Source organism: Myotis yumanensis, unplaced genomic scaffold, assembly GCF_028538775.1.
Source record: "Myotis yumanensis isolate MYYU_CA2020_CCGP unplaced genomic scaffold, mMyoYum1.0.hap1 SCAF_13, whole genome shotgun sequence".
In the NCBI taxonomy this organism is placed as follows: Eukaryota; Metazoa; Chordata; class Mammalia; order Chiroptera; family Vespertilionidae; genus Myotis; species Myotis yumanensis.
In genome coordinates, this window is record NW_027223764.1 from 41,857,008 (window position 1) to 41,877,189 (window position 20,182).

Below are 20,182 nucleotides of genomic sequence, written 5' to 3' on the forward strand. Positions count from 1 at the left end.
ACTTGTATGTATTCCTTGGAGCAATGTTTACTTAGATCCTGTTTCTACTTTTAAACTGGGTTGTTTGTCTTTTTATTATTGAGTTACATGTGTTCTTTATATGTTCCAGATACAAGTCCCTAGTCAGGAGAGCAGAGGCTGGTCTCTCATGTCCTTACGCCACCCCAACCCCCTCATGTCTAGCTTGCAGTGGTTGCTTCATGAAGACAGAGGACATACTGAGGGAGGAAAGGGTCTGAGCCACCTGGAAGACCCCTGGCAGGAGTGGTGGTCCTAGGGTGTATGTGGGGGGTGTGTGTGGAGGGGGGCTGGCCCCCTCTCTCATAACTCTGAGACAGATGGGCCCAGGGTGACCCATCTGAGGGTCTAGTACCTGCAAGTTACCTTGGGTGCAGCTTTCAGTTGAACTGACTCAACAGAATGATGGATGGTGGGAGAGGTGGGGGAAGGATTTGAAAACCCCACTCCCGGACCCACCCCTCCTCTTGATTTCTAACTTGAGTGGCTGGAACATGATGGTGCCACTTTCTGGGATGGGGTGGCATAGGAGGAGGGGGAGGTTGGCTTTAAAATTTGAGGTGCCCAGCGGAGGTCCAGGGTCTCTGTCAAGGAGACTGTTGGACAATTCCACATGGAATTCTGGAGGGTCAGGGCTGGGATGTAATTTAGGAGTTATCTGAAAGTACTTGGTATTGAAAGCCTTGGGATCAGGGGAAATTCCCAGGAGAAATATGTGGCTGGATGAGCTGAGTGAGACCAGGATGAAGAATTGGTTGCTGGCTCTGGCCACTGAGGTCACAGGTGGCCCTAAGGAGAGCAGCTTCCGGGAAGCAATGGGACATGAGACCTGGAAATGGAGGCAGGTGGAGGCTATGGCCGGGCCTCTGCTTTCTCCTGGACTGAGCTGGGAGGGAGGAAGAGGGAGAGAGAGAGATAGAAACAATCAATGATGAGAGAGAATAATTGGTTGGCTGCCTCCTGCACGCCCCTCACTGGGGATCGAGCCTGCAACCTGGGACCCTTCAGTGCCCAGGCTAACTGAGCCAAACCAGCTCCGGCTGGTGGCAGCATTTCTGATTCTCACACCACTCCCAGTGTGCGCGTCACCTCAGACTCCACTTGCAGGGTTTTCTTTCATTTCCTACGGTGGAACAGGTTCAGGCTGAATTTGCTGGAAGCCTAGAAACTAAGCACAGCTGGCAGTAAAATTCTCATAATGGAATTTCCAGAACAAGTTTGGGCCCACGAATGCACTCTCCTTGGGAGGTGGTGGGATGGTGGGGTTGGAGGAGACCTGCTCTGCTTCTTTCTCTTCTGCGAGGCCCCACAGAGGCCAGTCTTGGAAGGAGAAGGAAGAGGAGACCTGGCTCCACTGGCACTGCCATCTTGAAATGCTCCCTTCTTCTGGGCATTCAACGAAGGTTGGCGAACGGAGGGTGCCACATGTGGGTTCAGGATCCCCTGTCCCAGAGCCAAGCTGTCTTCTCAGAACCAAGCCATTTGCCCTGTCTGGACCCCCGGCTGGGTCCTTACCTGTTGTCTCTGCACTTGACTCAGCACAGATGGAGTGCTGCTCTTGTCCTTAGGCTCTTGCACCATCTGAGGACATGTATTCCAGGGCTCGGGGGTCTCTTCCCGGGACCTCCCTGGCTCTTTGTACCCTTGCCTCCCAAATTTACATGCAAGTACATGCAGTTTTAGGGTAAACATGTTTATATGCACATGCACACACACATACTAATTCCAAAATACTAGGGCTTCAATAATTTGCTAAAATATTTGGGACCTCACCCTCATGATAGCTACTGGTGACAACTGATCTTGCTCAGTTATGACTCACTGCAGGGTCCATAAGCCAGCACCCACCTCTTCTGTCACCAGGAGTGATTTGCTCTGGAATTACTCAGGAGTTGGGGGCTTCCCCTGAGGGGAAGCAGGACTGGAAAATCTCCATTAGCATGGCCTGGAGGCCTCTGCATGAAGAGGCAGCAGAATGTGGCCCCTTCACAACCAAAACAATGTCACAGTCATATTGGAAAAGTCAAACAAGTCTCCCCCATCAGCCAGTCACCTTCTAGGAAAGGCCCCGCGGAACAGTTACATTAAAGGTCTTGAGCTTGGCTGAGGGGGGTGGGACTGCCCACTGGAGAGTTTCCATTCAGAGAAATCGCCCGAGGCCTTGAATAAAGTAAGGGTGAAAGCAGAATCGGCTGACAGTTCTTTCCCAACTTACCAGAACTTATTTCCCGCCTTTTTTCTTCCACAGAAATCTGACTTGATTTTAGAGCTTTAAAATTAGCCGCCACTTTTCAGAAACATAAACATCTCATAAATTGAGAGACGGGAGTCATGTGGCACAGGGGCAGAGCGCCAGAAAGTTCCCGTTGCCAGTCTGTCTGCCCTGCATGGGGCCTGGTTTCCTGGCCAGGGCAGAGCTGGAGGGATCGTGGGCCAAACCCCTCGTGGTGTAGATGGGGAAACCGAAGGCCTCGTGGGAGGGCCGGCCCAGCCTGCCGCCTGATCTGGTGGCCCAGCCTCTCTAGGAGGAGGGTCTCAGAGGTGGAGGGGCCCCCAGGCCTGGACAAGAATGGCCTGTCAAGACTGGACGTGAGGCACCGAGTGGACAGGAAACTTGCTGGGGAAGTTCTGTCCTTGATCCGGGGTGGAAACCGGTGGAACCCACAGTCACAAAGATGCTTGACACTTACAACTGTCTTTGCCCTAAACCAGTGGTTCTCAGCCTTCCTAATGCCACGATCCTTTAATACAGTTCCTCATGTTGTAGTGACCCCCAATTTCATTGTTACAAATTGAACATAATTAAAGCATAGTGATTAATCACAAAAACAATATGTAATTATATATGTGTTTTCCGATGGTCTTAGGCGACCCCTGTGAAAGGGTTGTTCGACCCCCCAAAGGGGTCTCGACCCACAGGTTGAGAACCGCTGCCCTAAACAGTTAAACTGGGTGGGGAAATAGGGGTTGTTTAACTCTCCCCTGGAGAGAGGCCTGTGGGCTGCGTGGGGGCGGAGCCAGGCTCAGGAATCCTGGTACTTCCACTCTGGTGCAGGAGTGCTGAGGGTGTGATGAGGGTGGGGTGTGAGGTGAGGGGTCAGTCTCCTGGGGGCACTGTGTGCTGAAATTTCTCATTCTCATGCACGCCATCGTGGGAGGAGGCCTGACTTCTTTGGAGCCTTTTTTTTTGCCTAGAGGTGGGAAGTGAACATCTTGCTGGCTCTTCAAGGTCAGACCAGAGCAGAGGTCCAGGGATATGCAAATGGATTATGAAAGAAAAGTTTCTTTGTTCCAAGTGGCCCCCAAGGGCAGAAGCAGGGCCCAGGATGGCCTGAGGTAATACAGCCCAGTGGTTAAGAGCCACATAGAGCTGGGCTCTTGTTCTAGTCCTGTCACTTGCTGGGTGACTTTGGGCAAGTTACTTAACCATTCTGAGCCTCTGTTTCCTCATCCATGAACTGGGTCTAGTATTTGTGGCAACCTCATAGGATTGTTGTAAAGGTGAAATAAGATTTGTAAATAAAAGTGGCAGGTCCTGTTATTATGATAATAAGACTTTATAAAAGGTAGAGTGCAGGCAAGTGTGTTTTAGCTCAATGAAACATTGAGTGTCCTTACATTAAAAAAAGATTATATCTTGAGGGAGGGAGCTCTCTGTCACTAGAGGCATCGGAACAAAAGTTAGAGGTCTCCTAATCGGGGATGTTGCTGAGGGTTTGAAGCCCCAGACTGGGCAGGCAGGTGTGGTCCATGATTGTGGGCAGGGAGGGGTGGGCTGGAAGGCAGTGCCTTGGAGCCCAGCCTTAGGCTGTGTGATGGTTCCGGAACCGGCATCCCTCCTATGAGGCACTGAGATCTGGTGGCCCAGTCGAGTCACTGGGTGATGAGGCAGGGAATGTCAGATGAAGAATCCTCCGTGTGCAGTTGGTTAACCAAGTCTCAGAACAGTGTGCCCAGTGGGGTCTTCTGTCCCCTGACCTGGAGAATTGTACTGCCAGGCTGCTTTCAGAGGGGCTATGGGCAGAGCCCGCACAGGCTGCAGCCCTCAGGGGCCTGGGTTTGTATGACTTTGGCCTGGATGAAGCACAGGCCTTCTGACTTCTGCTATGAGGGTCTTCTGTCTTGGTGGTCTTGAATGGGGCAGGAACCATCCCCCTGGGTGTCAGTGAGGGGTACAGAAAGAGGGATGGGCGTGGCCAAGGCTCTTGGATTTGGCCACACTTGTCCAGGTTCTGGCTCAGCCGCTGCCCAGGAGCCTGAATGCCTCCCGGGTCCCCATACCACCCTTCATGCTTCCACACCCTTGCCCAGGCCCCTGCCTGGACCGCCCTTTCCAGCTCAGGTGGGCTTCTTCTGCCACCCTAACAGCTTCTCTCTTCAGGGGCCGTCATCTCCCTTCCGCTGGCCCTGGGGGTGTAGCGGGGACTGTGAGTCCCAGGGTGACCATGTGACTCCGGCTGGACCAACCAGGCTCCCTTGTTGCAGATTCAAGGAAAGTCTCCTTGTCTCTGGTGGCAGGGGGGAGGTGTCTGCAAGAGGGGACTCTGTAGCCTTGGGTAGGAGAGCAAAGCTGATGCAGAAGGTGCTGAGAGGTGGGCTGGAAAGGGAGCTGAGGGCATCGGGTCCCTCCCTTCCAGTGCCCGCCCCTGCCATGGTTTGTCATGGGGCCAGTGCACTGCACTGGGGGCCAAGAGGGTTTAAGTTGAATGTTTGTCTCTTGGACCTGAGAGCCTGAGGGATGCCCGTCCTTCAGGTAAACCCACTGCAGCACCGAGCACAACGCGTGGCCACGCTCTGCTCCTCAGCGGCCTTTCTCTCCAGGCGATGAGCAACTCAAAGCCAGAAACTGGGCCTCATTATTATGTTTCTCCCTGCCCTTGGCACACCGCGGGTGCAAAAGTAAAAGCATAGAAGTGCTCTGGATGAAAGGAAGGACGCACAGTGTAAGGTTTGATGTTGACATTTTAATAAGCAGACCCGAACTTTTGCAGATAAGTGAGTATTGCCTCAGGCCGGGGTTACCTTGGGAAGCCCCAAGCTTGCTCCAGTACAATCCGGCTCTTTCCCCCGGGAACTTGTTTGGTCTCCTGGTTGGGTCTGTTTATGAGATAGAGGCAGCCGTCTTAGTTTGGATCCAAGTGGTGTTTTCAGTTTGATCAACAGATGGAGCTGGAAGGGACATGAGAAAGATCGGCTGCTGCTGGGAGGCTCGGTGGTGAGTGCTCCGTAGGCCTCGGCCCCGTTCCCTACAGTACAACCTCCAAGCAGGCTGAGGTGGGAAATTGGTGAGCTCAGCTGCTTGAAAAAGAGGCACTCCTATTCGGACAGGGAAGGTCCCACAGATGTATTTATTTGTTTGTTTGTTTATTTAATTAATTAATCTTCACCCAAGGATATTTTCCCGTTGCTTTTTAGAGAGAGTGCAAGGGAGGGGGAGAGATGGAGAGAGAAACATCAATATGAGAGAGACACATGGATTGGTTGTCTCCCGTGTGCGCCCAGACCAGGGCTGGGGATCCAGCCTGCAACCGAGGTACGTACCCTTGATCGGCATCGAACCCAGGATCCTTCAGTCCTCAGGTCGACGCTCTATCCACTGAGCCAGACTGGCTAGGGCGGTCCCACAGATTCATTAACACAATTCCTTCATTCACTGCGTTGTGTTCACAGCTGTATTGCCAGTGTCTGAAGCAGTGCTGGTATGCAGTAGGCACTCAATACATATTTGTTGAAGGAGTGAAGGAATTCAACAAATATATATTTATTAAGGATTGCCTACTATTTTCCAGGCACTGTGGGAGGTGGGCCGGCCTTACTGGTTTTATAGAGCTGACACGTGTGTGGGGGGGGAGGGCTGTGCAGCTACACGTACATTCACAGACATCTCGTTACAGGTTTCATTGCCCCCGGGATCACTGCCTTCATCAGAGCCTAATAACATATTGGCTGGGCTTGCCGAAGGTCATATGTTTTTATTTCCAAGGCCAATACCTGATTTTTAAAAGAGAACATTTTGATGCAGGCACAGACTTAGATTGAAAACAGAGCGCGCACTCCTGGGGCACTGTTCTGGCTCATTTATCGTCAGCAAACAGCTGCTTTCCCTGGCTTGCATACCACACGCTTTAAATCTGAAATAATAGCACTTTGTAGTGGACGGGGGACCAGCTCCCACCTTCGAGATAATTGGGCTTTACCGATAGGATTTCCCTCTCTGCCTGCCTGAAGGTAAAGGCAAACCCGCATGATAGTGGCAGTGCTTTGGGGTGGAATGTGGTGCCCTGGTGTGTGCGCGTGTCCCTCATGGCAGTGGTTCCCCCGCTTTAAGCACTGGAACCCCTTGATTACATGAAATGTTATGTAGAACCCCGTGAGTGCACAACACAGTAAAAGTGGGTCTGCTTATCGTGAAATTGGCATGGGCTCCCTTGCGCAGTCTCCTTACAACCCCTCCTAGTTGCCTGCTGGATTCCAGAGCTCCCCAGGGCCCTGGAAGAAGAGCCTGCATACGTGTGGTCACACACATGTGGTCACATACGTGTGCAGTTGCAAATGTTCACTTGTACTGTGCCATGTATTCATGCTCTTCTCTCTCCCCCTTTCCTTCTGCCCACTGCTCAGGCGGGCCTCATCCGCACAGATGTCACCGACTACTTCATTGAGCCCTTGGAGTGGGGGCAGCAAGAGAAGGAGGCAGGCGGGAGGACACACGTGGTATACCGCCGGGAAGCCGTCCAGCAGGAGTGGGCAGAGCCTGGAGGGGACCTTCACAATGAAGGTAGGCTGTGGGCAGGGCCCCAAGCTCTGCTTCTGTTCAGACCTCTGGGGTGAACAGTTTTGAGGTAACTTGAGGCCTTAAGCCACTCAATGCCTGGCCTTAGTCTTCTCATCTGTAAAATGGGACTGGGCCCAGTAGACCTACTGCACCTACTGTAACTAGTGGGTTTTAGAGGCTGTTATAACCGTCTGCCATTGGTGGCTAGAGGAACTACTTGAGCCTCTGGATCGGTGGAACTTGGGGCTGCAGAGGTCTCTGAGGAGTTCAGCGTTGCTTGGCAAGGCTATTTCTCTGCCCACGCAGTAGGTGGAATAGCTGTAGTCAGCTCTTTCCCTAACACTCAACTCCACCTCCGGGGCCACAGGAGGGAAGTTCTGAGGGTGCTCGTAGGGAATCTGCCTCGTGTCAGGGCATCGGGGTCAGCTTGGTGTCCACTAGACTATTTTTAAATCCTGTCTCCAGTGCTGTCTGCGGTGTGACTCTAAGCAAGTTGCTTAACACCTCTGAGCCTCATTTCCTAACCTGTCAGGTGAGGACAGTCATTGTTCACCTCTGAGACTGTGTGTGTGAAAATTCCAGCGTCGAGTTTGGCACGTGGTAGGTGCTTGATGAAGGGTTGCTCTTATTCTACTGGTGTTATTAGGCTGACGACTGACACGTGAGAGTGTCCCCGCATCCTGGTGACCAGCAGAGCACTCAGTACCCGTAGCCGAGCGAAGGAAGCCGTGGATGCAATGTGTGCTGGTCCTGGGCCCGTGGCCAGCTTCACTGTCCAACTTAGCCTTGGCCAAGAGGACACGAGGAGGCCCTGGGTGGAATCCAGCCATGAGCTCCACCCCCACCCCCAGCCCGGGCCCTGGAGGGTTGAGCACAGCGTGAAGGAATGACTGAAAGCCAGTTGTCCCCACATCCACTGCCTCCTTTGAAGCTCCAGCTGCGCTCCGTGGCCCTCATAAGAGAAGCCGCAGCTCCAGGACTAGCCAAGAGGAGGCGGGCTCTGCAGGCCTGGAGTGTGGGGTGGATTACAGGGGCAGGGTGCTGACCCGCACTGTTCCCTCCATCATGGCTGGGAAGAGTGACAAGGCTCATTGAGCTCCATTTTATTTGAGGCCAGTTTTGAATCAAAAGACCCTAAATCTTCTTTTGGGGTGCGACCCTGGGGAAGTCCTGGACCAACCCCATCGCCTGCCATGGGCTGTGGCTGGGAAGCCGAGACCGCTGAGCTGGCGGAGTTGGAGCTCAGGCCCGGGACTCCGTGTGACGCCCTCTCATCAGGCCGCCCGCTGGAACTCCTGCGGGCCGTGGGCAGTGCCATGCCCTGGGCCCATCTGGGCTCTTCCTTAGAGAGACGAGGGGCAGTGAAGACTTGGAAACCTGTGACTCTGACTCTGTTATTTTAAGACCAGCAGTGGGTCTGAGCCCAGTGTGTGGAGCAGCGTTTCTGGGGCGCCTGTCTCCATTTAACATTCTTGATGAAGAAGAAAGGGTTTGCCTCACATCTCTGGGTATACTTGGCACACAGAGGCCTGGGCCAGCTGGTCAGCGCCTGCTTAGCCACAGTAGCCACACTTTTGAGGAATCTCCCCCAGACTGAGCACCTCCCCCATCTCTGTCTGTCCCTGTCCTGCCCAGGAGTCGGCCCAGCTCAGATGCCCCTTCTCCTGGACCCCTCAGCCCCCGGATTTCTCCTGGGACTGTCCCCTTCCTCCTAACAAGCCGGGTGGGAGTGTCCTAGGGGACAGATACCAAGTCTCAGTGATGTTTGTGTCCCTCACGTCAGCTGTTCTGTTCTGGGGGGAGGGTGTCTAACTCCCCTCAAGGAAGGAAAAGAGGCATCAGAGGACCCATCATGGTTTTCCAGCTGCTCCACAGCAGAGGGGTCTGAGGTGCCCCAGTGAATCCTGTTGGCACTCGGCATGGCGTTGGCCGCTGCTTTCTGAAGAGAACGTGCACGCACCCGTGACACTGACACACTCACCTGTACACGTTCGCTCACTCACCTACGACACACACCTGTCATATACCTCACACTCACAGTCACACAGCTTACACATTCACTAACGCTCGTTCACACACACTAATACCCACTCACGCCCCACCGTCACGCTCACACCCCACCCCGCCCCAGCACACACACCCTTGATGGGCTCCAAAGAAGAGTTAAGTGATCCATTGTCAAGGGCTCTGGTGAGAAATCTGAACCGTTCCAAGTCCTGGGTAGAAATTCCCGGCCTTACCCCAGCCCCTCAGGGATTCCCTGTGGACCCTGCCTCGGCCTTGGAGGGTGTGCTCTGGATGTTCCCATACTCCCAACGCTCCCCTTTCCTTCCCTAACCCCTGCTCCTGCTCTCTGTCGCCCTTTCCCACCCTCCCCTTCCCTCCTGATGCCAATAGGCCATGTGCGCCTGTGGCCACGGTTCCCATTCCTGGGCTGGAGGCTGGGGCTGCCAGACGCCGGGCAGCCAGCCAGGCTGGGGCTCAGGGCCGCTGTGTTTTTTATTGAAATGAAATCCACTATTTTAACCATTTTAAAGTGTACAATTCAGTGGTTTCTTACTATATTCACAATGTTGTGCAACCATCACCACTATCTAATTCCAGAACATTTCCATAATTTCCCTATAAACCAGTGATGGCGAACCTTTTGAGCTCGGCGTGTCAGCATTTTGAAAAACCCTAACTTAACTCTGGTGCCGTGTCACATATAGAAATTTTTTGATATTTGCAACCATAGTAAAACAAAGACTTATATTTTTGATATTTATTTTATATATCTAAATGCCATTTAACAAAGAAAAATCAACCAAAAAAATGAGTTCATAGGTTCGCCATCACTGCTCTCAACCTTTACCCATTAATTAGCAGACACTTCCATTTTCCCGATCCCCACCCCCTGGCAATCCCTAATCTACCTTCTATCGCTATAGGTTTGCCTGTTCTGGACATCCTCCTATAAATAGAATTCCACCGTATGTGGCCTTTTGTGACTGGCTTTCTTCATTTAGCATGTATGTTTCATCCATGTTGGATCCTGTATCAGTACTTCACTCCTTTTTACGGCAGGGTAATATTCCATTGTAGGAATGCACCACAGTTCGTTTATTCATCTGTCAATAGACAATTGGATTGTCTCCATATTTTTCTATTATGATCATGCTGCTATGAACATTCGTGTACACGTTTTTATGGAACATGTGTTTTCAATTCTTTTGGGTACATGCCTAGGAGTAGAATTTCTGGGTTCTATGCTAATTCTATGTTTAACGTTTTGGGAAACTGCCAAACTGTTTTTTCAAAGCAGCTGCATCATTTTCTATTCTCTCGAGGCTTCCTGGGTGGGCTACCCAGCGGCCTCCACAGTTTGAGGGTGACCTACTTTGGCCTGAAGGATGAGAGATACATAGAGGAGGGTGTGGCTGGGACATCGCCAGGGTCTATGGCTGATGTTAGTAAGCCCTCCCCCAAACCCCCTCGCTGTTTTTGCTGAGAGAGAAAGCGGGTGGACCCTGATAGGGTGTGATAATGGGAGAGTGGCAGATCTGAGTTTACATTCTGTGTTTCTGCTGCTAACTTGCTGTGTGACCTGAGATGTCAGGTCACCTCTCTGAGCCTCCCTTTGACACACCTGGCAGGGAGAGCTGTGTAGGTCAAGTTCCACATTTCACTCGCAGTATGTGAACCTCCGGGCACTGCTCACAAGTTGGGGGTGACTGCTCCTGGCTCTCCCCACTCCATGCAGAGAGCCCTGCTCCTCCCCTCCAAGTGAGGGCAACGCTGGCCTGAGCCGTGCTTGCCAGGCTGCGATCACCCCAAGGGCCGGCTCCCTCTTCCGATTTCCCCAGTAGGCCAGTGGCCACACATTTTTTCCAGTCCTTACGTCTAGTGCTTTTTTTCCTTTTGTATTCTAGCTCCCCAACCAAAGGAAACATGAAAAGACAGTAGCACTGAGTCTTGTGGTTCCTGTTGCCCTGTCCTCAGGGCCCATGGGCCAAATGCGGGCCACCACTTGTTTTTGTCAGTAAAGTTTTATTGCAACACAGACAGAGGCTCTATAATCCACAAAGCCTATCTGGTTCTTCACAGGAAAAGTTTGACAACTCCTAGATTCATTAACACAAGTTAATACGTCTTAGTTATATATTTTGTTTTTAGCCAAAAAGGCCAAAGCTGTGATGGTGAAATTTGGGGTCACTGGCAGTGATTGGGAGGGTTTTGAGAGGCTTGGGGAATACTCCAGGGGTGTCTGAAATGTCCTGCATCGACCATAGTAATATTTTAGTTTTTCCCTTTATCAAGATGTTTCCACCCACTGCCTCCTTTGATTTTTTATAGCAAGCTTGTGGGGCAAGAAATGGAGAATTATCCACCCGCATGTCACAGGAGGGGAGATGGAGGTCCAGAGAAGTGAATGGACAGGGGTTGGGCCAGGATGCACAGTGAGATAGGACCAAGTGGGAACTGGGGCCCAGGTTAGTTTTCACTTCCCTGCTACTCATTGCCTCAAGGACAGCCATGCTCTGTGGCAGGAAAAGGGCTGGTGCACACGAATTACTTGGCATGGAACAAACCCTCCTGCTACCTTGGTTTATGGAAGCAGGAACAGGGGCACATGTGACAGGGGGCGGGGGCGGGGGGTTGACGGCAGTGTCCCAGTGACAGCCCCTTATGTAGATTTGACCTTGGTCTCTTCCCATCCTGGTTCCAGCCTTTGGCCTGGGCGACCTCCCCAACCTGCTGGGCCTGGTGGGCGGCCAGCTGGGAGAAGCGGAGCGGAAGCGGCGGCATGCCAAGCCAGGCAGCTACAGCATCGAGGTGCTGCTGGCCGTGGACGACTCAGTGGTGCGCTTCCACGGCAAGGAGCACGTGCAGAACTACGTCCTCACCCTCATGAACATCGTGAGTGTCCCCGTGTCTGGGGACTGGGGGGCTGGGCAGGGGGTGGGGTGGGACCACCAGAATTGGTCTGAACACACTGTTCCTCTCTGGCCTGGTGTTCTCTGGGTGGCCTCGGGGCATCTCTATTTGCTCCTTAGTCCAGCTGGTCAGTGGGTTCCATGGTGAGTGGACCTGAGCTGGTCTGGCATCCATCCCAGGCTGCAGCCTGGCCTCAGCTGTAATGCCTGTGCCGGGTGTCCACAGGTCGTCCACGCGAGTCCCTGGCCAGCTTGAGCATCCGAACAGGGGGTTCTGGGCTCGGACACATTCGGAGCCTCGCTCAGGCGTGGCCAGGACTTGCCTGAGACACCTACCTCACCTGGAGAAAATGAGCAATGCGGGGCTGGGATCCTGACTGGGCGCTGTCAATCGGCTGGGGGGAGGGTGGTCCCAGGCCCCTAGTGTGGGCCTTGGGTGTTCCCAGAGGCCTGGCAGGCCGGGAAGTGAGGGTCACAGGCAGATTGAAGACTGCTGAAGCAGAGAGCTGTGCCCTGTCCCAAGTGGGTGGTGGCGACTTAGCTGCTGCTGGTGGCGCCCATGCAGACGTGCAGGGCTCTGGTCCACGGAAGCCATGCTTCAAGGAAGGTCAGAAATGCGGTTGTTTTTAGGTGCTTTTAAGAAACCTTGTTTGGAACATTTACATTCAGTTTTCTAAGTGAAACTACCAATTTTTAAATGTTAAAATGTAAAAACCATTGTGAATGCTAAACAGAACATATCTGCACACCACATTTGGCCTGTGGGCTACAGGTGGGCCCCTCTGAGCTAAAGGGGCAGAGATGACAGAGACCAGAAAGGGAAGGATGGTGAGTGCGTGCGGCACAGGTGGGCCCCACACTGTTTCTCTTCTGGCAAGAAAGAGCCGCCTGGAGCACTCGGACAGAGGGCTGTCGGGGGTGCCTGTGGCTAGGCTCTGGGAAGGATGAGGACTGGTGTAGGTGAAAGTGGAAACTGTGTAGGCCACAGCCAGGTGCTGGGGAAGGTGGGACCCCAGGTTCTCTCTATGAAGCTGAGTAGAGGGGGTGACACCTTGGGGCACTGTGTGGTCCAGGCAGGAGGAGGTGAGCAGTGGAGTGGGTGGGCAAATGCCACATCAACAGGAAACAACAGGGCGGGGCCTTCATCGCCAAGTCTGCAGGTGACTCAGCTTAACGGCTCTTAATTAGCATTCATCTGAACACAAGAGCTGAGAAGGAAGATGCATATACTAGTACATGGTGGTCCCGAAGAATTCGAGCGGGGCCTCTTTTGAAAACCAAGGGTCCCAGCCCCGGTATGGGCCTCTGTGGCCTTAGGGTTAGGGCCTCTGACCGGAGGCCTGTGAGGAAGTTGGCTCGCTGCATTCTCATGCCCGTGGGCCGGGGCAGGATAGAATCCCCTCACACCCAGGCTAACACGGACAGTTCTTGGAGGCTGTGATGGACAGGCAGCTGATCATAGTGCTGCGCAGAGAGGAACATTAGTGCATTGGCCAAGAGCATGGGCTTTGGTGTCACACTGTCTGGCTTTGGCCCTTCCTGTCTTTTGACCTTGGGGGCAAGTTGCTAACCCTCTGGAGTGTGCCTTTCCCCACTTTTAAAACAGCATTGACAGTACTTACCATGCAAAGTTTTGGGGAGGATTAAAGAGCACATAGCATAGTACCTTGAATAGCATAAGCTCTCAATAAGTGGTTTGTGATAATAGTGCTATGACTTTCACGAGGGAGTGGTAACACATTTCTGGGAACTCAACAGTTGTTGAGCAGAAGTGTCAACACCATGGTCCTACACAGCTGGGGTAGAGGGGTGACAGGTTGGGGTCAGGCCCACTCGGCATGCTGGGGCCCTGGGCAATCCAGGCAGGAGACATTCATAGGGTAGTAATGGGTCACAACATTGCCTGTGCTGTCTGGGACCCATAATCTGGCCACACGGTAGTGAGGAGGCTGCTAGGAGAGCATGCACCCAGCCCCTCGTTAGTTGTGTGACCTGTACAGGGACCTACCCTGCTGAGGACTCTTTAGGTAGCAAGTGATGGAAAACCAACTCAAACTAGATGAAGAAAAACAGGGTAATTGATTGGCTCATGGGCCAAACTGTGGGAGGGAGAGGATGGAGCTGGCTGTAAGTGTAATTGGTACTAGAGGCTTAATTGGACCATTTTTTGTTTGTTTGTTAATCCTCAGTGGAGGATATTTTTTCCATTGATTTTAGAGAGTGTAAGGGAGGGGGAAAGGGCAGAGAGGAGAGAGAGAGAGAGAGAGAGAGAGAGAGAAACATCGATGTGAAAGAGTCACATAAATTGGTTGCCTCCTGCACTCACCCCAACCGGGGCAGAGAACCTGCAACCCAGGTACATGCCTTTAACCGGAATCAAACCTGCGGCCCTTCAGTTTCAGGGCTGATGCTCTAACCACTGAACCATGCCGTCTAGAGCATGTACTGTTTTTAGATTTCCTTCTCTCTGTGACATCCTACTTATCTCTGATAGCTTCTCTATGGGACAGATTCTGACAAGAGCATGGATTTCGGTGTCACAACATCAGGCTGACTCCTACCTCCATAGCTCTGAGGCCAGAGACAAAAGAAGTTTTCCCTACAGTTAGTTCCCAGGTAAAAATTCTGAGGGCAGGACTCTGATTGGCCTAACTTTGGATCACATGACCACCCTTTGGACCAATCACTATATGTTGGAGAAGGAGATAGAGTTATTCAAAGGAAGAGAGGGGCTAGCTACAGGATGGCCACTGGAGAAATTGTTCTGGGCTGGCTGGACACCCCAGTTTGTGTCAGCTACAATACTTAACCTGAGAGCCTTCATATTCTGATGCTGGTATCTGCTCTTGTTTGTGTGTGAAAGTTAAATATATTTAGCACACGCCTGGCACATAGTACTCAAGTAATGTGTTCTGTTGTTCTTCTAGCCATATTATTTGTCTTAGTGTGTGTGTGTATAAGCAGTTCTTTGTCTAAGTCTCTGGAGGGTGGGGACTTCTACTTATTTGAACCCCAACAGCACACAGCACAGTGCCCAACACCTGATGGGTGATCAATAAATATGGAAGCTGATGGTGTCTGTGAGAGAAGCAGGGCGCCAGCATCCCCTGAGATGGGAAAAAGGGAAGACAGCAGATTTCTGTCTGAAATGCCGGCTTTAGGGAAAAGGCAGGGGTAGAAATCAACTCCACTTACAGGAGCCCCAGGAAAGGAAGGGGCTGCCAGACAGTTTGCATATTAATTCTTCTGTTCCTTACATAGCATGTGGTTTGGGACTCAAAGAGCAAAGACTACCATGTGGGGCTGTTTGAGAGAGAGGGAGAGAGAGAAGATGACTATGCAAAGAACACATCCACCTCACCAGAGCACTGGACCACCCACTCACGCTCTATAAATAACTGGCCCAACCTAAGGCCACACAGCTGACCACACAGCTGAGTATTAATCCCATTAGCGGGAGAGCCAGGTTGGCCCCAGTAGCCAGCAGGTGGAAAGGGAGGAGGAGCAGGAGAGGGGAGGGGGCAAGGAGGCCCTCTGGTGCTGGGAGCCTGGGTCCAAAGCTGGGCCTAAAGACCCTAAAATAAAAATAACATAAAGATGGATGGTCTGGCCGGCGTGGCTCAGTGGTTGAGTGTCATCCTATGAACCAAGAGGTCACAGTTCCCGGTCAGGGCACATGCCCAGGTTGCGGGCTCGATCCCCAGTGTGGGGTGTGCAGGAGGCAGCTGATCAATGATTCTCTTTCATCATTGATGTTTCTCTCTCTCTCTCTCTCTCTCCCCCTCTCCCTCTCTCTCCCTCTCTGAAACAAATAAAAATATATTTAAAATAAAATAAACAGAGGTGTGTGTTAAAGATTTTGCTCTACTCACTAATTAATGAGGGAAGCAGGCAGATGTTATGACCTGTTCAAAAGAGAACCCAAAGAACAGAAACATTTGTAGATCAGAAATGCTGAGATGAATGTGCAAATGGAGAAAACATTGGCATTTGGAGGTGGAAGGGAAGACAGGATTTGCATGTCAATAGGCGAGAATTGTGCTTTGCTATTAGTCATCTACAGAGCTCTCCGTTGTAAAGAAGTTTCCTAGAATCAGAGTAAGGCGAGGCTGAAGGTGTGCGGTGGACAAGGCATAGCTTTCATGGAAGTGCACATGTTTATTCTCTGGGTGCAGGCCTGGACTGGACCCCAGGCAGAGAGCCCTTTTCATGGGTGGCAGGACATCTGGCTGCCCGTCTGACTGTGGCTCCATCCTGCTCCTGGAGCTGGAGGGGTGTCATTCTCATTCGGGACACACCCTGGGTTCTGGCTGTGACAGTCCTAGGCAACTCAACGATGGGAACCCCCCTCTCCTCCCTTCCCCAAAAGCTAGCCTCACTACCACCTCTCTCTGGATTCTGGGGAGAAGGGGTGTGGAGAGAAGACCTGGGGTTGGGGTGGTTGAGGGTTGGCAGTTGGAGGAAGACCAAACTCCCTTGGGCCAGATGCTCCATTCGCTCTCACCTCAGAGTAGCCCTCCTGCCTGAGGCTCCCATCGAGCACCCCGTTGTCACCTTTTCCTTCAATGTCTCCTGGTTGGTACGAGCAGGTCTATACATTCTGGAAGGTGGAGTAAGCTTCCTGGAGCCCCTTCGCTGGCCTCACCCCCCATCTTGGCTATAACTTACTCAGGTGTTCAAAGCCAGGCACTGTGCTGCCTCAGTGGCTCCCCCCAGTGCAAGGCATTGGGTAGGATGGGGGTGATTGTTAGTCAGGGATCTGTGTTTGCAAGTGACAGAGACCCAATTCACACTAGCTTAAGCCAAAGAGGTGATCTAGTGGCAGGTGATCTAGTGGCAGATGATCTAGTGCAAGGTCAGTGCCCACAGAGTCCTACAAGAGCTGCAGAACAGGGCAGCCCTAGGGACCACAGGGACGAGGGTCTCAGGCCCATTAGGACACTCTCAGCACCCCCCCCCCCCCCGCTTGTCTGTGTTGGGAAATGTAAACTGACAGGGGCTAGGCTTTTGCCCCATGGTGGGAAGCGGGGCTCCTGGCACCCCCAGATTCTGACACTTTTGCTCTTAGAATCCAAAGGCAAAGGGATCCTTCTCGCTAGGACTGGAGGGTTGGCTGGGGGCCTGGGTGGAACCTACTGATGTGCGTGGGGTGAGGTGGAGCAGGATCTGATCCCGGAGAACAGGCAGCGAAGAGTCCACATGAGAAACATCCAAACCTGTAAGAATTTTTATTAACTTCTTTGTGCCCAATTGACAACAACAGTTTCAATGGATTGAGAAAATGCTCTGGAGAATTTTATAGATTACAATCAAAGGAGGGGACATAAAGGGGGTCTACCATTGGTGGTAGACTAAGGAGGCAGGAGAGAGCAACGTGGGGAAACCTCTGCGACTGGATAAAAAGTAAAGCAGAGACAATTCATTCACATCGGTGGGCACAGGGTAGCAAACAGGGAACATTTATAGCACATGAGATGGTATTAGGGAAATAACACCAATGGGGGAAAGGCTCCTATGGGAAGGACAAGTAGATTTCTCTAGGAAGGCAAACGACTTCTTAGGAGAACTAACGGGAAATAATAAAGCTGTGGTGATGTTTGTGTATGCAGGTACACGTGGTCTTCCTTTCTTATGGCCATGACGTTCCCGGGGAAAAGGATTTATGGTGGCTGGTTTCCCAGAAGCTGCTGCTTTGTCAGATACGGGAATTTCTGAGAAAGCATCTTTCTGCAGCTGTGGAATCTCAGGTGACCCCAGTGTAAGGTCATCTGTACACCAGCTCTGTGCTTCTGCCTGGTTCCCCAGGCAGGCCGGGCGGGAGCTCAGGAGCAGCCCAGGAAATGAGGGGCTGCATGTGTGCGTGTCCTAGCGGGGCCACGACTCTGTGCCAGCCTCTGGTCTCTGCTTGTGGTGGAAACCCACATTCTATGCGTTCTAGGCCCCCGTGTGCCCTTGCCAAGGCCCCCGCCGGACCCACTGACGGTCTAGTCTGAGCCCCTCTAGAGAGGGTTCTGAGAGAGTCATCTCAGGTGACCTGGAGGTTGGAGCGGCTGATCTTTGGGGCCTTGGCAAAAGGTGAACCCTGAGGTGTAGGGTTGGAGGCAGTGACGTTAGGAGGGTGATGGGGAGACTCAACAAGATCTTGTTCCCCAAGAAGAATACGGGGCCTTCCCTTGGAAACCAGGAGAGACATTGTGCTGGATCATACGAGGAGACATTTCTTTCTGTAGAGAGAAGTGTACTTTGGAACTGGGTATTCCGCTGCCTTGCCCAGACTGAAATGCGGTTAATTCAGGGGTCTAGTTCAGTGCCTCAGCTGGAGCTGTACGACACCATGTGGATGGTGGTAGGGAGCAGAGAAGTTCTGCCAAGCTCTGAGGCTGCTGACGTGGAGACCAGCTGCCCTCCAGCTCCTGGTGTCCCTCCTCATGTCCCTGGAAATTTACGGTAACCTGTTCCAGCCCTCTTGGCCAAATTAACTCCTGACCCTTGACCTCTGACCCATGACTCCCAGGCTTGGCCAGGGCATTCCTCCACTGCGTGCTCACCAAAGACTGTGCCAGGCGGGCCTGCCTTGGGGACTGCTGTTTCCATGGTGTTGGCTCCACCTTCCCTCCTCTCACAGCCTGCCCGAAAGTAGGTGAGGAGGAGACTAAGTGCCTTCTCAGAGGTTCCAGAGGGTGTTCGAAGCTGGTTGTGCTCCTGATTGGCTTCTTGAATGTGAGAGCAGAACAGGCCTTGGACGCCTGAGGGCTGTGGTGGAGATAGGGCCTCCCAGGAGGCCCTTTCCTCTGAGGGAGAGAGGCTGGGCACCGAGCGGCCTTGCTAGGGAGCTGCTGCCTTGCAGACTGGCTGCTGCTGTGGGGAACGCTGCAGGGAAAGCCGGTGGGCGGCCTTCTCACTTCCAAAGGCTCAGGGGACAGCCAGCCCGAGTTCCGGCCCATGGAGATGAGCGGATGGGCTGCCGGCAGCCTCTCCCTCCCAGGGGCCAGCAGCTCATCCTGGGCATTGTTCGGGAGCTTTCATTTGGCTGGGATGTTTAAAGCCTAATTCTCTTAGGGGTTTCATGAAGCCAGTACAAGGGTTTCCCTTTGCTCTCCCCCGGGAGTGCCTGCCTGTGACCATTTCTGATCCTGATTTCCAGGGCTAGGGCTGGCCTGCGCGGATCAGAGAGAGGAGATCCGGTTCCCAGGATGGATGGTCCCATTGTGCTAACCCAGGGGGAGGGGCAGAAGCTATTAGTGAGGCCCTGCAGCTCTTGGCCTGCTTCTCATTTTTCTTTTGCATGAACCTGGCGTGTGCTATAAATATTCATGCAGCTCCAGACGGTGGGCAAATACTCCCTCCTCATCCCTCCCTCACATGCTGCTGGGCCCTGGATGGACTTGTCTTTCTCTGTGCCTCTGTTTACCCACGTGTACTGGGTCACTTTCCTTAAGGCTTCTTTCAATCTCAGGGCTAGGGACCTTTGGAGAGCTTTGGAATGGAAGGGCAGCTGTGTTTAGCATTTGGTAAGTGCCTAGTGTATGCTCAGGATGACAGACAGACTCCTGTTCTAGGAGCTTTGGTCTGGCTGCAAAAACAAGCCTCAGTCCCATGGAATAATCTGGGAACCATTGGAAATAGCGCTGAAGGCGTTTAGAAGAGGTGGCTGTCCCCATGGACTGGGGGAGGGAGCTGAGCCAGCCTTGGGGAGAGGGGTGTTTGGGACGGGGAAGAGCAGGCGGGGGAGTGAGGTGGTGGTGGGGTGGCATGGCAGGACTGTGGAAGCAGGAATGGGACGTTGTCCTGGGTGTGCAGGGAAATCTCAGGGACTTAGTTACAGCAGGACATTCTACCAGGCAGCCATGTGGGCTCTTGTGTGGAGGGAATGTATGGAGAACAGAGCCTGAGGGTGGCACCTGGAGCGGGGAGGAGAGACGGACACCAGCAGAAGGTGTGATGGGCCCACGTAAAGACCCAGGAACAGGAACTGTCCAGCTTCCTGGAATGCCTCAAATAGCACAGTCTCATTCCAGTACCTTCCGCATGGCAGGCACAGGGCTGGCAGCTTCACAGACGGGCTCCTTGAGTCCTCAGTGAGCTTGATGAGGGCCACATTCCTTCGACCCCTGTGTCCCTGAGAAGCCAAGTGACTCGCTCAGAACCTGCACAGCTGATAGGTGGCAGAGCCAGGATTGGAACCCAGATCCATCCGATTCCAAAGACTGTGCTTCCCCCCAGTGTTGCTGCGGCAGAACTTGGGGTGAGCAGCTCTGGGAAGCAGGAGAAGGAGGTCCCTGGGCTCCCAGCCTGGAGCGGGGAGGAGCGCTGCCCCCAGCAGAGTCAGGATCCTGCAGCTTCACACCCTTCACCTGTGGCTGGGCCGGCCAGCGGGGCACATGGCGGGAATCTTTTGCTTGCGTGGGGGTGACACACAATCACTGGGGCGCGGACTCCCTTGGACATGAGGACAGGGGGATCCTCTTAGGGC

The 20,182-nt window shown here is 52.9% G+C and overlaps 1 protein-coding gene across 2 annotated transcripts in view; it reads left to right on the plus strand.

The window, feature by feature from the left end:
- ADAMTS14 (ADAM metallopeptidase with thrombospondin type 1 motif 14) overlaps positions 1 to 20,182 on the plus strand; it is a 77,839-nt gene that overhangs the window by 17,280 nt on the left and 40,377 nt on the right. For both annotated transcript variants that reach the window (XM_070431930.1, XM_070431931.1), the window contains exons 3-4: positions 6,640 to 6,796; positions 11,502 to 11,692. In XM_070431930.1, coding sequence (XP_070288031.1) covers positions 6,640 to 6,796; positions 11,502 to 11,692 — 348 coding nt within the window. The remainder of the gene's footprint in view (positions 1 to 6,639; positions 6,797 to 11,501; positions 11,693 to 20,182) is intronic.